The 14,673-nt window shown below is 43.3% G+C and overlaps 2 protein-coding genes across 6 annotated transcripts; one reads left to right on the top strand and one right to left on the bottom strand.

Annotated features, from left to right (window-relative positions):
* Window positions 1-214: 214 nt before the first annotated feature.
* On the bottom strand, window positions 215-13,103 carry pygb (phosphorylase, glycogen; brain). The gene is made up of 20 exons (XM_062519361.1): window positions 12,743-13,103; window positions 10,842-10,943; window positions 10,068-10,146; window positions 9,713-9,816; window positions 9,428-9,559; window positions 8,545-8,656; window positions 7,423-7,505; window positions 6,350-6,493; window positions 5,986-6,078; window positions 5,323-5,469; window positions 4,988-5,151; window positions 4,774-4,888; window positions 4,545-4,646; window positions 4,278-4,425; window positions 3,697-3,755; window positions 3,428-3,569; window positions 2,426-2,633; window positions 1,808-1,942; window positions 1,542-1,608; window positions 215-1,245 (listed from the first exon to the last, which is right to left on the bottom strand). The coding sequence occupies exons 1-20, from the start codon at window positions 12,983-12,985 to the stop codon at window positions 1,081-1,083; spliced, it is 2,544 nt and encodes an 847-aa protein (XP_062375345.1). The 5' UTR covers window positions 12,986-13,103; the 3' UTR covers window positions 215-1,080.
* Window positions 12,723-14,659, top strand: LOC134063702 (barrier-to-autointegration factor-like). Of its 5 annotated transcripts, none has more exons than XM_062519371.1 (3): window positions 12,723-12,809; window positions 13,909-14,079; window positions 14,337-14,659. In XM_062519371.1, the coding sequence occupies exons 2-3, from the start codon at window positions 13,954-13,956 to the stop codon at window positions 14,481-14,483; spliced, it is 273 nt and encodes a 90-aa protein (XP_062375355.1). In that variant the 5' UTR covers window positions 12,723-12,809; window positions 13,909-13,953; the 3' UTR covers window positions 14,484-14,659. The 5 variants fall into 5 exon arrangements, with proteins under 5 accessions (XP_062375355.1, XP_062375354.1, XP_062375352.1 ...); XM_062519370.1 differs by lacking the exon at window positions 12,723-12,809 and adding an exon at window positions 12,999-13,219; XM_062519368.1 differs by lacking the exon at window positions 12,723-12,809 and adding an exon at window positions 13,233-13,399.
* Window positions 14,660-14,673: the final 14 nt, after the last annotated feature.

Raw genomic sequence — 14,673 nt, 5'->3', positions numbered from 1 at the left:
TGAACTGGTCATCTATGACCTCTGAGCACATTTTCTTAAGAATGCATTGTCAGTGATGGGTATAGCCTACTCTGAGTAAAGAAGGGCTGGGTCTAAGTCAGAGTATGCAAAGATAAGACAAGGGCGTGTGTGTAATGGTGTGTGTACATGTTTGATCTGTACTGGTAAAATGTCAAAGAAAAACACCAGAAGTTGAATTAATCAAAAACAAGCATTAATCTTTAAGTTTTTATTTAAGTATCAGTGTTAAATCTGACCTTTTAATATATCAAAATGATTTCATACAGTACTTGTTCAGGTGAAGGGACAAACAGCCTTAAAGACTTTGTGCATTCAATTCATAGACACATATGCATCTGTAAAGGTAGCTTTGGGGTTTACCTGATCATTATAGATCATGCACAGCACAAATAGCACAAAACTTGAACATGAAATGCTGATGTTTTGGATTCTGTTTTGTTTTTCAGTAATTCCTAGAAATGCTTCATACATTGTTGAGCTGCCCCAAACATTGTTATTTCCACATGTGTTTAAGATAGTAGACTCTAACCGCTAAGAACAAACTCCTGACACATCACAAATGACATCCCTTGGTATAGAAACTGGACTTTAGGTTTCCTAATTCACGGTGACTCTAAATGGATAAGAAATCCAACTGACATCCACACAGAGACATGATCCTTCTCACTACTACTGTTTAATTTACTGTATTGCTTTTTGCACATCTGAATCATTTCTTTAACATTCACATTCACACCAAGGACAATATGACAACTCACGTAATTTCATAATGATCCCTAATGTATAGCTTGTACAATTGCACGATATGTCTGGCCTGACGGGTGATATACAAAAGATTGAGGCACGGCAGCCACCCACAGCATAAGGGCACAGGATGGAGTTAAGGTGCATTATCTTTAAGAGTTAAAGAACAAGAAAAGGTTAAATACAGTAAGGCAACTTTTTTTCAGACAGGCCTTTTGGATCTGTTAATGATCGACTCGCTGGGCTGACGGGGGGAAACGGATGGAGTGATGAATGAAGTCAGCGAGGAAGAGGAGGAAGCGTAGGGGTCACAGTTCAGGCATCTCCGCTGATGCGAGGCTCGTTCGGAGGAGGGATCTTGACGTCGGACGGCTCCACACCCCATATCTCCCTAGCGTACTCAGAGATGGTGCGGTCACTGGAGAACTTGCCGGAGGCTGCAATGTTCCTGATGACCACCTTGGTCCATTCTTTTGGGTTCTGCAAAACATTTCAGGAAGACGGATATTTTAAAATGCTGCATTTGCTTGTAACTGTCAAAACAGGCAAACAGTGAATAAATGAGTAATGGAGCCTATTCAAACAGTTACTTTAGGAAGGTATTTCAGGAAGAGTATTTCTTTGTTTATTTCATATAACACACACACGAAGATGGACCAACAACAGCTCAGCTTTTTAAATAAAATGGTAATGCTGCTAAATCAGGTTACCAGGCTGCCTACTCTGAGTCTTCACAGCTTTCACATTGCATTGGTCGTCATGCCGCTGTGACATACCTTGTAAAGATCATTCACTTTTTCCTGACAAGCGATGTATGCCTCGTAATCGGCAAACACTTTGAATCTGGAAATAACAAACACATTTTAAAAAATAAAAATCAATCAAACTTCACTGACATATCAAACAGTTTTTTCATCCATAGGACAACATCTCAGCTCAACATGTTGTTGCCATTTACTTATAAATTACCATACAGGTTGAATTACTAGACTGTAACATGTAAACAATAAATTGGATGGACGCTTTGATCAAATGCTCATACCTGTCGTGATTCATCAGCATGTTGACCATGTCCTTGAAGAGCTCAGGCTCTTTGGGGCTGAAGAATCCACTACTGATCTGATCAATTGCCAGTCGAAGCTCTGGGAATCGATCGTAGTATTCTTTGGCGTTATATCTGCACAGATGATTTTAGAAATGATTACTAATACAGGACAGTATTTAGTTGTGCAGGGCATGCATGAGAGATCAGTATATTGAAAAAAGTTTTCAATATTTTTTTCATTACAATACACTAAGTATGGATTTCTGCTCTCATATTTTCATGGATTGAGCTCCTAGCGATACGTACAATCTCTGTCTGCAGTAATCCTCTTTGAATAACTACTATACACATAACATTCTTGAGACTGAATTTTAGTGCATGATGGTAAAGTAAACTACTGATGTGGTCACTGCTTAGACTCACCCCTTCTAAGATTATTTTTTTGGGCTTTTTATGCCTTTAATGGACAGGACAGTAGAGAGTATGACAGGAAGTGAGTGGGAGAGAGAGTCGGGGTGGGATCCGGAAAGGACCACGGGGCGGGAATCGAACCCGGGTCGCCGGCGTACGGTGTAGGTGCCCCAGCCAGTTGCGCCACTGCCGGGGCAGACTCACCCCTTCTGATCCATGGCGTCCACGTCCTCCACCCTCATGCCGAAGATGAAGAGGTTCTCCTCGCCCGCCTCCTCCGCCATCTCCACGTTGGCTCCGTCCATGGTGCCGATGGTGAGGGCGCCGTTTAACATGAACTTCATGTTGCCCGTCCCAGAGGCCTCGGTGCCCGCTGTTGAGATCTGCTCCGAGAGGTCAGCCGCCGGGATCACTGAAAATGAGAATGAAAGGCAGACCAGAGAGAGAGAGAGAGAGAGAGAGAGATACATTGAGTAAAGAAACATTTTCAGTTACAGTGAGGTTCCCAAAGGTTTGAACTGCCTAGATTTTAAACACGGAACTAGCCTGCAAACACCCATACGAACCTTTGACAAATTTAAGATTTGCTCTGCCAATAGGCCATTGAAGCCCATTTCCAATGTTCCTAAAAGCCAGGCACGCAAATACAATTGCTAATTCAACATGGATGTGTATTTCTTTGGAATTGAGTAAACAACTGCATTTAAAACCTTCATTTACAAGATTGCTGCTCTTCTGAAATTATTTGGTAAGAGTTTAATCGGCCAATTTAAGTTTCATTTTACTGTTAGTTACGCCCTTGAACTTTTTCCAGACCCACTTTCAATCTCAATTCATAAGGTCTGCGTGTTAACCAGACTAACACTAAACCCCCTCTTTACCTCAACCATCCCCACACCTACCTTTACACAATGCCCTTGTTCAAAGCCTGTAACAGTCCATTAGCTTCTAGCATGTATGCTCCACTATGTGTGCTTTTACTAAAACTCCTACAGGGACACCAGAGGAGGAGAAACAGTTATTATATATGCTGGAGTTGTTGAAGTGGAAAAGCCAGATGGAAGACATTTCCATATGTCTCATGAATAGCCAATGTGCACCTGTAACAGCTTGAGGTCTGTGTGTGTGTGTGTGTGTGTGTGTGTGTGTGTGTGTGTGTGTGTGTGTGTGTGTGTGTGTGTGTGTGATGTTGCCTTCGGCACTCACCTTTCTCTGCCATCGAGACCCTGTAGTTCTCCAGAAAGATCACCTTCAGCCGGTCTCCCACCACCGGGTCATTATTCACCACCTGCCCCACTGAAGTGATGAGCTTAATGATCAGCTTGGCCATGTGGTATCCAGGGGCAGCCTGTGTGTGACAAGACAAGAGGGCACAGGATGAAGAGTTGGAGCGCACAGTTGCTACTTCAAGACTTTTCAATGTCAAACGGAGGCATTGTTATGCTGACAAAGTTCTAGACACTGCACAAGCGTACCTTTCCTCCAATCATCACTGTTCTTGGGACAAAGACCTTGTTTGGATCTTTTTTAATGCCTACACAAAAAAAGAAACAAATCTGAAAATGTCTTCAAAGGAAATGAGGGTTTCCTATGTTACCCGTAAGGTGCCTCTCATTCAGCGTTTATACGTCCTCCCTCGCTCCTCGGGCCTCGATCCTCACTGATGTACATAAAGAATGATGGGGCGGCAACAATGGGATAGTCTATCCCTTCTTCTATCTGTCTTTATGTAGATCAGTGAGGATCGAGGCCCGAGGAGCGAGGGAGGACGTATAAACGCTGAATGAGAGGCACCCATTGAGACATCACTGAGAACACATGACGCAGTTCTTAAGCCCACAGGCAGAGGGCAGCAAATACCCACCAACTACATGCTTGACGGATTCTTACCGCTGTAATGTTGATGTAATGGTCTCATTTTATGCTTGGGCAGTTTTCTCCCCAATGACTTTGGACAGGAAGTCACACAAAAACGCTGAAATGCTCAACCCCCGAGGCTGGACGATAGCACTGAATATAAAGAAGTGGCACGTCCAACGCGGTTAAATGCACTCACGATTGTAGAACGTGATGATGTGCAGGCAGTTGAGGAGCTGCCTCTTGTACTCATGAATTCTCTTGACCTGGATGTCAAAGATGGACTCTGGATTGATCTTCACATGGTACTCGTTCTCCAGATACGCTGCAAATTTCTGCTTGTTCTCCTGCATGGGACCAAAACAGAGCAAGGCCAGATGACTTTTTTTTCCATTCAAAAGTGAATTCAGTGATTAAGCGTTTGAAACTGTAAATTCAGTCATGGGAGACAGGACAGGGCTGGCACCTGTTTAACATTTGCCACGTTACGGATAAAAGCCTCGTCGTCGATGAAGTCCAACAGGTTCTTGAGCTGAAACAGGTCAGTTGTGAAGTCTTCTCCGATTTTCTGTGTGAAAACAAAAACAAAAAAACAGAATCATTGATCCATTCTAGAATACAGGTCAAACTGCTGTGATCATTTCCTGCTGTGATCCTATACAGATGCAACGGCCATGAAGGTCTCTCTGGCCTACCTCAGTGATGAGGTCAGCGAGACCAGGGTTACACAGCAACAGCCAGCGGCGAGGAGTGATTCCATTGGTCTTGTTCTGGAATTTCTCTGGTTCCATGTCATAGAAGTCCTTGAAGCTACACACACACACACACAACATGGCAGATAAGACATTCAAACTGAAACGGTGAAAAGACAGGACTCGTATCAAAGTGCTCAAGCGGTCCTGTACTCACACAGTGCTCTTGACGATGTCTGAGTGGATTTGGGCTACTCCATTGACCGCATGGGAGCCCACTACACATAGGTGAGCCATGTTGATCCTTTTGGGCTCTCCTTCCTCAATCAGGGACATCCTTCGCAAGCGGTCCATGTCCCCTGGGAACAGCTCTCTGATTTTCTATTAAAAAAGAAAATACAAAAAAAACAGCGCAACCCATGCAAAATATGGTCACCATTTTCCATTAACATGACATAACTTGCCACCTAATCATTTCAGTCACTCGGTAGTCTCATTTGTTAACAGTGAAGGCTAATTTGACGCATTGTTTTAGCCATGTCCCAAACTTACATCCAGGTGACGGTGGTTGATCTCGTAGATGATCTGGAGATGCCTAGGCAGGAGGAGTTCAAACATGGCCACAGGCCATCGCTCCAGAGCCTCTGGAAGAACAGTATGGTTTGTGTAGGCACATGTCTTGGTGGTTATCTCCCATGCCTAGACATAAGATAAGATAAGATAAGATAAGATAAGATGAACTTTATTGTGCCAGAAGGAAAATTTGTCTTGGGCATTAACAGTGGCGCATACAGCTGCTTATCCTAAAAAAACACCAATTCACACATACCACATTCCATTATTGTGATGGATAGATGACAGGCTTATCTGTACCATCAACTGAAAACCTCTTTAGGTTAAAAACTTTTGCACCACAATGACAAAGCAGAAATGTCTGCTCTGAAAGACTGCATACTGGTCTATTGTTAGCTGGTATGTAGGAACTTGGTCACTGTTTTATAGGTTGCAGTTTAGAGAAGTTCATTCTGCATCTTGCTGCTTGTCTGTAGGGTTTAGGAATCGGTGCTAAAAAGAGCTGCTCTGCTTTTTGCCATGGTATTTCTTTTAAATCGTTTTGTGCAACCAATATTAACATGAATATAAGCCTCACATGTATCATGACAAAGTGATCTCTATCTCTACTCAAACATGTGTGTAAAAAGCACTCAAAAGGACCTTGTCCCAGTCGAGCTTCTCCACGTCCACCAGAATGCGCATGAGTTCTGGAATGGCGAGGGCTGGGTGGGTGTCATTCAGCTGGATGGCCACCTGAGGAAGCAGAGAGGATCATGGCACTCACACCAAAGGCTTACTTCAACTGTCACAAGGAAAGGCTAGGATTCAGACAACAACATAAAAATACTACTAAGAACACAACTCACAGGAATATAAAAAACTACATACTACATACTATACTACAAGACTAGACTACAGGTACAAGACTACACACAGTCTTGGTACATATCTAGCTATCGAACACTGCCAGAAGATTTAAATACAGAGAGATACTAATGGTTTGGTGGAGATAGCCGATCCTCACCTTGTCAGGGAAAGTCTCGAAAGACGTCCTGACTGGGTCTCTGCAGCCAAACTTGGAGGACTTGAAGCGTCTGATGATGTCCTGCAGTGTGGCGGCCACCACAAAGTACTCCTGCTTCAGACGCAGCTCCTTCCCCTCAAAGAACTACAGCACACAAAACAAGACGTTATCACGTGGGAACGGATGCCATGGCAACCACAAAACTGCCAGCGTCTAACCGTGTGAGGAAAATCTCTTCCATCGACTAGAAAACAACACACTAAGAGCCAAGCCACTGAGTATTTCCCTATGCAATGTTACGCTCACTAGTTACAAGCTTCTTTGATAAGGTGTATGCACACAAATAAACACATTCATTCTAAATTGAATAATGGCACTACTATGGCACCATTCACTCAGCTTAATTTGATTTTAGAACGTAAGCACAATAACCAAGACAAGAATCCCTGTTCCAAGGACTGTGTATATTAAAGAAATCCTTTTGCTGAATTCCATTCACACCATGCTGGTGAATTCAGCAAATGCATGTGGTGCTGTCTTGATGCTGACCTAAAATAACATCCCTCCTGTCCTCTCCTATTACCACTGCACATTACAACAGAATTATTCAACAGCCAGATAAACAACTCGCTGCTGCTCACCCAAACTACCCTTATAACAATGCATGATGGTTATTTTTAGCACAGGCTTTTCATATCCATCAACACAGCTGACTGGTTCTACTAAAGCATTCGTGTCTAATGGAGACGGCTCACTTAATTGAGTCTCTTGGGGAAAACAGTATTTGCATTGCGTTCCTAGTGCTGCATATGCAATAGATATTGAATCTGTGGTCAGTGGCTACGGCAGATACATGTAGCACACAGCAGAAGTGACACGTCCTTATTTGGCCATTACTGTCGAAAAAGCACCACCCCCAACCCCAACCCCACACCCCCTTCCCAAAGCTCAACTTACAAGCTTAACACATGCATAAACTCTTCCTGTGCGCCACTCAAACCCACCAATTCTCTGACAGTGAATCATGATGACAGTCATTATGTAACAACAACAGAAGTGTATGGTAGACTTACATTATCATTGGGGTACAAAACCCTGGAAATGTTTTCTGCAAGGTTCCTGTCCAGCACTGCCTGAATATAGTCTCCAACATTGACTGTCAGAAAAGAGCAATAACATTTAAAAGAGTTATGCATAATGATTAAGGGTCAATGAAAAGGGTCAAACCACTGCATCTAAATCTTCCCATTTAATTCAAAGTTGACCTTGTGTTGTGACACTTGTGAGGAACCATAGATGTGACTGTCTGCAATCTCAAACCACAAGCATCCTGCCTGCACACTGTTGTACAGTATCATCCATGCGTGTGTACGTGTGTCTGTGCACGCACACGTGGGAGACTCTATGCGACACACACACAGTGTAAGGCAGCGCGCCCTGCCGTGCGCGTCAGCTTTTCAAAACACGCCACCTCACTAGCTAGCCTGTGTAGTGTATCCGTGGGGATCTTGGCACGGAGCCACCTCCGGTCTGTAAGCCAGGGGGGTAAGGGCATTGTGCTGACACACTGGCACTGCTTGGTATTCCACACACACACACACACACACACACACACACACAGTCTAAGGTAGCCATCACCCCAAATGACCCTTCCATATATAAACACACCCATTTGGTTTCTGCATCACCTATCTTGACTGATATTACATATAATGTCAGTGTAATACACCAGGAACACTGACATTCAGCAGTACTTCTTTTTGAGGATCTACACTTGATATTATGTCACACCTTATTGAAATTGCCATCTTGTGATGTGTTTTCACAACAAAAAAAACTGTGGTCAAATTATCTGGCAAATATTTCAGCTTTCCTTTTTGGATTGAACCATTCACTCTGATTGACTAGAGGGACTGCTACAGGAGAAGATGAGGTCAATTGACTCTCCAAAGATAGCCAGCCATAACAACAGCGTGTGCTATTATCAGCTGTGCCTGGTCTCTGACACAGACGGGGCTTAAAAAGGTGTTAGGAATGTGACTGGTGCTGCGTGTGGGTTTGCTAGACTGTGGAGCTGAACATGAGTGTGTGTGAGAGAGGGAGAGAGACAGAGAGAGACAGAGACAGAGACAGAGACAGAGACAGAGACAGAGACAGAGAGACAGAGACAGAGAGACAGAGAGACAGAGACCTACACTCTTGCAGGTTGAAGTCGTTGGGTGCTTTGGCTGACCACAGCCTCATGGTGTTGACCGTGTTGTTCTTGTATCCGGGCACAGGAGTGTCGTAGGGCATGGCCAGAACAACCTGGAATGTGATGAGTGCAGCAACACAAAGTATTAGAGGCATTAATAGACAACAGCTGTTTAAGCACTAGTCACATAAGCAACAGTCAAAACATGAAACCCGACAAACCACAGGGAAAGTGCCCGCAAAGTAGTTCAGTAGTGTCCTAGTGCAGTGGGTCAAATTCACTCATTCATTCATTCATTAGCTCATCACTAAGTGCAAAGTCTAAAGTCTAACTAAAGCTAATATGAGGCAAAATCTATCTGTAATTGAACGACTCAATGTGCCCACATGGCACACCATAGCTTTAGTTTAACAATGTTTGCCTATCATTTAAATTAGGAACTTCTGTCTACATCCATGTGGGAAAAGTCTGTAAAGTCTGTTTTATATACACTATACGGACAAAAATATTGACACTTGACTACTACCTACAGGAACTTTTATAACATCTCACAGTAAATCTATAGGCATTTTTGCCCACACATCCAGAAGAGCATTTGTGTGGTCAGGCACGGATGATGTTGGATGAGAAGACCTGGCTCGCAAACTGCATTAGTTCATCCCAAAAGTGTTTGATAGGGTTGAGGCCAGGGCTCTGTGCAGGCCCGTCACACCACACTCCCCCAACCATGTCTTAATAAGCACCTTGCTTTATGCGCCCTGTGACAGAACCATGCTCGAATTTACTGACCTCTTCAGAACGACACTTTCTTTCACAGACCAAACTGGGAGTCTGAGTAAAGCCGGTCACGATGAGTAAAGATTTGTTTTGGTGGTCGGACTCACCTGAGTGTTGATCCACTTGACCCCCTCTGCAGTGTGCTCCACGTGGCCATAGAAGTGCACAGGTAACATGTATTCAGGCCGGGCCTTCTCCCAAGGGTTACCATAGCGAAGCCAATCATCTGCCTCCTCCACCTGGGGCATAAATACTTAATGTCAAGGTAGCTCAAATGACCAGAATTTTAATTTATTTAGTCAAACCGCAATACTTTTTTCCAGGTTAGTTTTTATACATGTACTCTGAAAAGCTGTAAAGCTGGTAGAATTGGTAGTATCCCCATATCTCACCTGCCAGCCATTGGTAACCTTCTGATTGAAGATGCCAAACTCGTAGCGGATCCCATAACCATAGGCAGCCAGACCCAAGGTGGCCATGGAGTCCAGAAAGCAAGCTGCAGATCAGAGGTTTAATCACATCTATATCTGTTCTATGGAAGCGCTTAGCTTGCGGGTGGGATTAAAGGCATACTGAAATATCAAGCAAGTATGTATCTGTGGCAAAAGTGCACAAAAACAGATTGAGCAAGATGGATGCATATCGAGAATAACCACTTACCAACATAAACATACATATGGTACACATATTTGAAATACATATACAAACTAATAGTATTGTTTGTCATTGTTTGTCATTATCCCTTACCTGCAAGACGCCCTAGTCCTCCGTTGCCTAACCCAGCATCTTCCTCTATATCTTCAAGTTCTTCCAGATCCAAACCAAGCTGGTCAAGACAAATGCGATGTGTTTTTTGAACCAGGATATGATTTTCTGTTTTTCTAAATATACAAGGCCTCTGAGTATGCGTGCGTGCGTGTGTGTGTGTGTGTGTGTGTGTGTGTGTGTGTGTGTGTGTGTGTGTGTGTGTGTGTGTGTGTGTGTGTGTGGTAGTTGTAGTGGTGATGATGGGGCTGTCACCAACTTCATTGTGTCAGGGTTTTGAGGAAACTAAGATGCAAAACCATGACAAGCACAACTGAGACATACATCAGGAGCTGGGAATTGCACTACAGCTTAAGAATATTCAACAGCCGATTTGCTGCTTCCAATATATTCAAATAAGTCCAAATAATAATTGTGCTCATATACATCAATACAAGAGAGCATGCTCAACAAATTGTAGTTCATTAAACATTGGGGAAGGACGGGATGCAGTAGGTAAGTGAGTCTAAAAGGGCGGAAAGTTGAAGACATAAACCCTATTATCAAATCCTCAACAAACACTGTTACCTCCTTTAAAAAGATGTTTTTCACTTAAATTAACAATTTCAAACTGAATCTGACTTATCATAAGAACCGTATCATCATAAGAACCTTTCATCATAAGAATCTTACATGAACCTGTGCAACATAAATGGACTTGCAACTGCGGAAGTTATACGTCAATGTTATTATGTGAACACAGGTGTGCCCTTTTACCTGGTATATTGCTTCATCACATGCGTTCTGGAGGCCGAGGTTTATCATGGTGTTCTGAAGGGTCCGACCCATATAAAACTCCAAAGACAGGTAGTGGATTCGCTGCAGATTGCAAGAAAAGACATCAAGGTGCATAGTGTATTTTCAATTGTTAAACAGAAATAATACTCTATTTACATTTTGTTTTGGATATATTGCAGAAATCATGCCATGGAATGACACACTGACAAAAAAAGAGAACAACCTCTTCTGTCTTGTCATCAAAAGGCATTCATATGATTTGTGCTACACAATGGCTATTGTTTAAGGAGAAACACAACTATTCAGAGAATTTCAGAGACTTCTGAAGGACTTTTAAACTAAATGTGGCTTGAACCTGAAAGTTTAGATTTCCTAATGCCTGTGCAATATGCATTTACGTCACTTAACCCAACCAGGAAATTCAGCCCAGGGGCTGCAGTGGAGTGGAGTTCCTGGACTCTAGTTTTGGCTCCAGCCCAACACTTTGTTTGCACTGCAGGATATATCTGGCCTGTGGCTCCTCTACTTCTCTGTCATTGTGAGCCAGCAGCAACATAACAGCCAGGACATTGGATTAAAAGTACCAATTTAATACCAGGTGCTCATGGCAATCTAACACAACATTCCTAGCTCCCCTCTTCTGCTCTGCGCTCTATGCATAGCTTACTTGAAGTCGGCAAACGTTTCCTGTCCGTTGACATGGCTGTCAACAGGCTGAGATGTTGGTGCTTTAGTATAGCACCAAAACGTAGGAAACATAATTTTCGCAAGTGTTAATGTCTTAAGGAGTACTGCCGTGCCGTGTGCCACTGCTGTGTGCAGCGCTCACACTCGGCGTCAAGTGATTAGAAAAGTGATTACAGCTTCCATCTTTTCCCTAAAAGCCCCAGTGGCTGCGCAAAATAAAGAGGGAAGGATTTTCGGTGAGCACACATTTTGGTACAAAACACTCGTCTTCAAGTGCCTGTTGACAACGATATCAACGAACAGGAAACTGGTTTGCCGACTTCAAGTAGGCTTGTACACAGAGCCCATAGACATACTTATCTGCAAACATATCAGATATTCTGCTTAACACCTGACTATCTCTACTGCAGGGGTAGGCAACCTGCAGCCCGGGGGCCACATGCGGCCCTCCAGTGCCCCTCTAGTGGCACCCTGGATTCCTCTTAAAAAATGGAACTTTATTTCTTATATTATTTCTAACAATTTCATATTGTCATTAAGCTTCAAGCTGTCCCCAGTCAACAGTGAAAATATTATAGCCTAGTGCAAAATACAGCATTATATGCAAGAGTAGGCTATGGTGATTACACCATATGTCTGAGGCTAATAAAGTTAGAGATGTTTTGGCTGATTTCTTTTAAATGGTTAGGATATATTTGGCCCCAGGCAGATTTATTACCATTTCTGGTCAAAATAAATGTCCCTTTGAACAGAAAATGTTGGTGATCCCTGTTCCATGAGAATAGCCATGACAAGTAGCCCACATCATCCTCGTGATAAATAATGAAACATATTTTCTCGTCCATTACTTTAACTACACGTTTGTGGAGGAACAAAACAAAAGGGAAGGAAGAGCTTTCACTGCCTGACAACTTACTGCACATGACATTAGACATGTATTTGATTATACAAATTGCATGCATTGTAAATACAGAACAGGGCATAGTCTTGCTATGTTAGACAGCAAGACCTTGAACTTTAGATGATCGTACATTTATGACTAATCTTTTCCCAGGCGTGAAATTGTTAATCTGTCATTTCATGTTCTGATGGCATGCAAGCATGCAAGTATTTCAACCTGACCCTGGATAGCAGGATACTTCCTGTTGTCTATCCTCGACAGGGACACGAACAGGAAAAGATTTAGCTTTTACCTTTGGGTCCTTTTCATAGTAATACTGCTGGGTGCGTATCCACCTTCCAACCAGGTGGTCTCTGACGGTATGTGCCAGGGCAAAGTAATAATCTCTTGGGGTGGCAACATTGCGATCCTTCACCAGTGTAAAGTGAAGATGCCTGTTGAAGTTGGTCTTTATTTCCGCGACATCACCGAGCCCTGCAATGTCCCTGACACTGATCTGTCTTCTCTTCTCCTGGTCGGTCAGCGGCTTGGCCATGACTTGAGAGGCAACTCACGTCGCAAATCGAGGACGGATGCAGGATTAGGAGACAGTTAATTGCCAGTCTCTGGACGACGGAGGACTTTGCAGAAAGCCAGAATATTTGTGACACACCCCTTATAGTTAGTGTGCAACGAGGGGCAGACAAGCCAATGTCCTCGACTCTTATTGGAGGAAAAGCAAACTGGAAGGGTTTTTTTACAGGCTAGAGATACAACGGACCGCAGTCAAGTATGTACAATCCCATGGTGTAAAACGAGACAATCGTTACCAAGCGTCTTCCATACGTGCCGTGGTTTGCGGGCATTTAAACTGCTTGGCCTAAGCGCGTCCAAATGTTTAGCGTGCATGTTTGCTCAAAAACATCGCGTGAAATGCACCATATGACCTGAAATGGCATGATGGCAATTGGTATGTTGCATAGGGGTAAGGAGAATTGTGCATAGTGAAAATGTTTTTTAAATGTCATCATTCAGAGACTGTAAGCTCAGTCAGTCAGGCACCTCAAGATACCCGAGACTTGCCATGTGTGAGGAGCGTTCAATGTTAAATAGCCTACAAAGTGCGTGCCAGACTAATCATGGGTCTAGTCTTAATTGGCCAATTAGCGTTTCTCGTGACAGCTGACACCTTATCCTAATCAAACTGGTTCAGGTGTCCCTTAAATGTCAAATAGGCCTAGCCTAACAAATATCTGAAATGGAATACAGTCTAGCCTTAATCTTGCTGGACATTTTAGGCCGAACACACAAAAGGACAAATATTAAAAGGAAGTGACCAAGTTGGTGTTTTAAGTCAAGCATTATAGTTAGCACAGATCTAGACTTGAACATAGGCTATAGTCATAGCGCTGCTCTGTCCATTTTTCTAAGGTGTGAGTGTGTGTGTGTCTGTGTGTGTATGAACGAACTACTTTTCAGACATTGGCCATTGACTGAGTAGAAACGTGGCTGGGAAGCATAGAGATGTCGACTACATCGCAAAAACACAAGGACTTTGTCTCTGAGCCGATGGGTGACAAACCCGTGAATGCTTTGTCTGGAGTCGGAGAAGTTTTGGGAAAGAAACTTGAAGATCAAGGTTTCGACAAAGTGAGTAGGCTAGGCTGCTCCTGAACTACATCCTGCAGCGCATATACGCCCACCAGTTTCCATATAGGCCTAGTGGCAGATAACATGGCATCATTGTTGTAATGCTACATTGGGTGCATTTTAAATGATTGGGTCGCCTAATGTGTGTGTTTGTCTGTAAATATTTCACTGACACGACTATGATGATGAAGATAAGCAAGTTTAAAATTCGGGGCAAAGGCTAAACTGAACCATAACCTGTATTTTCATGAATGCAGGCGTATGCAGTCCTGGGGCAGTTCTTGCTGTTGCGCAAGGAAGGCGAGCTGTTCACCGAGTGGTTCAAGGATACCTGTGGTGCCAACTCCAAACAAGCAGGTGCTTGCTCACAGTGTCTGAAAGAGTGGTGCGACTCATTCTTGTGAAGTCGAGCCTGTGCTTCTGAGGAAAAAGCAGTCCAGTTCTATTCTGCAACAATCTCGTCCCTATTGAAGTTTGGAAAGGATGTCTACTTTAGTCTTCCCTTTTGTTCTGAAAGCTCTGTGTCTCACTTATCTTAAACTGTTTTGAACGTGAGTCTGTAGTAAAGCAACTAATCTTGTCTGACGGTGTCAA

The sequence above is a fragment of the Sardina pilchardus genome, chromosome 18, assembly GCF_963854185.1.
Source record: "Sardina pilchardus chromosome 18, fSarPil1.1, whole genome shotgun sequence".
Taxonomy (NCBI): Eukaryota; Metazoa; Chordata; class Actinopteri; order Clupeiformes; family Clupeidae; genus Sardina; species Sardina pilchardus.
The sequence above is the reverse complement of the archived record's forward strand: the minus strand, read 5'-3'. Positions and strand labels throughout refer to the sequence as shown.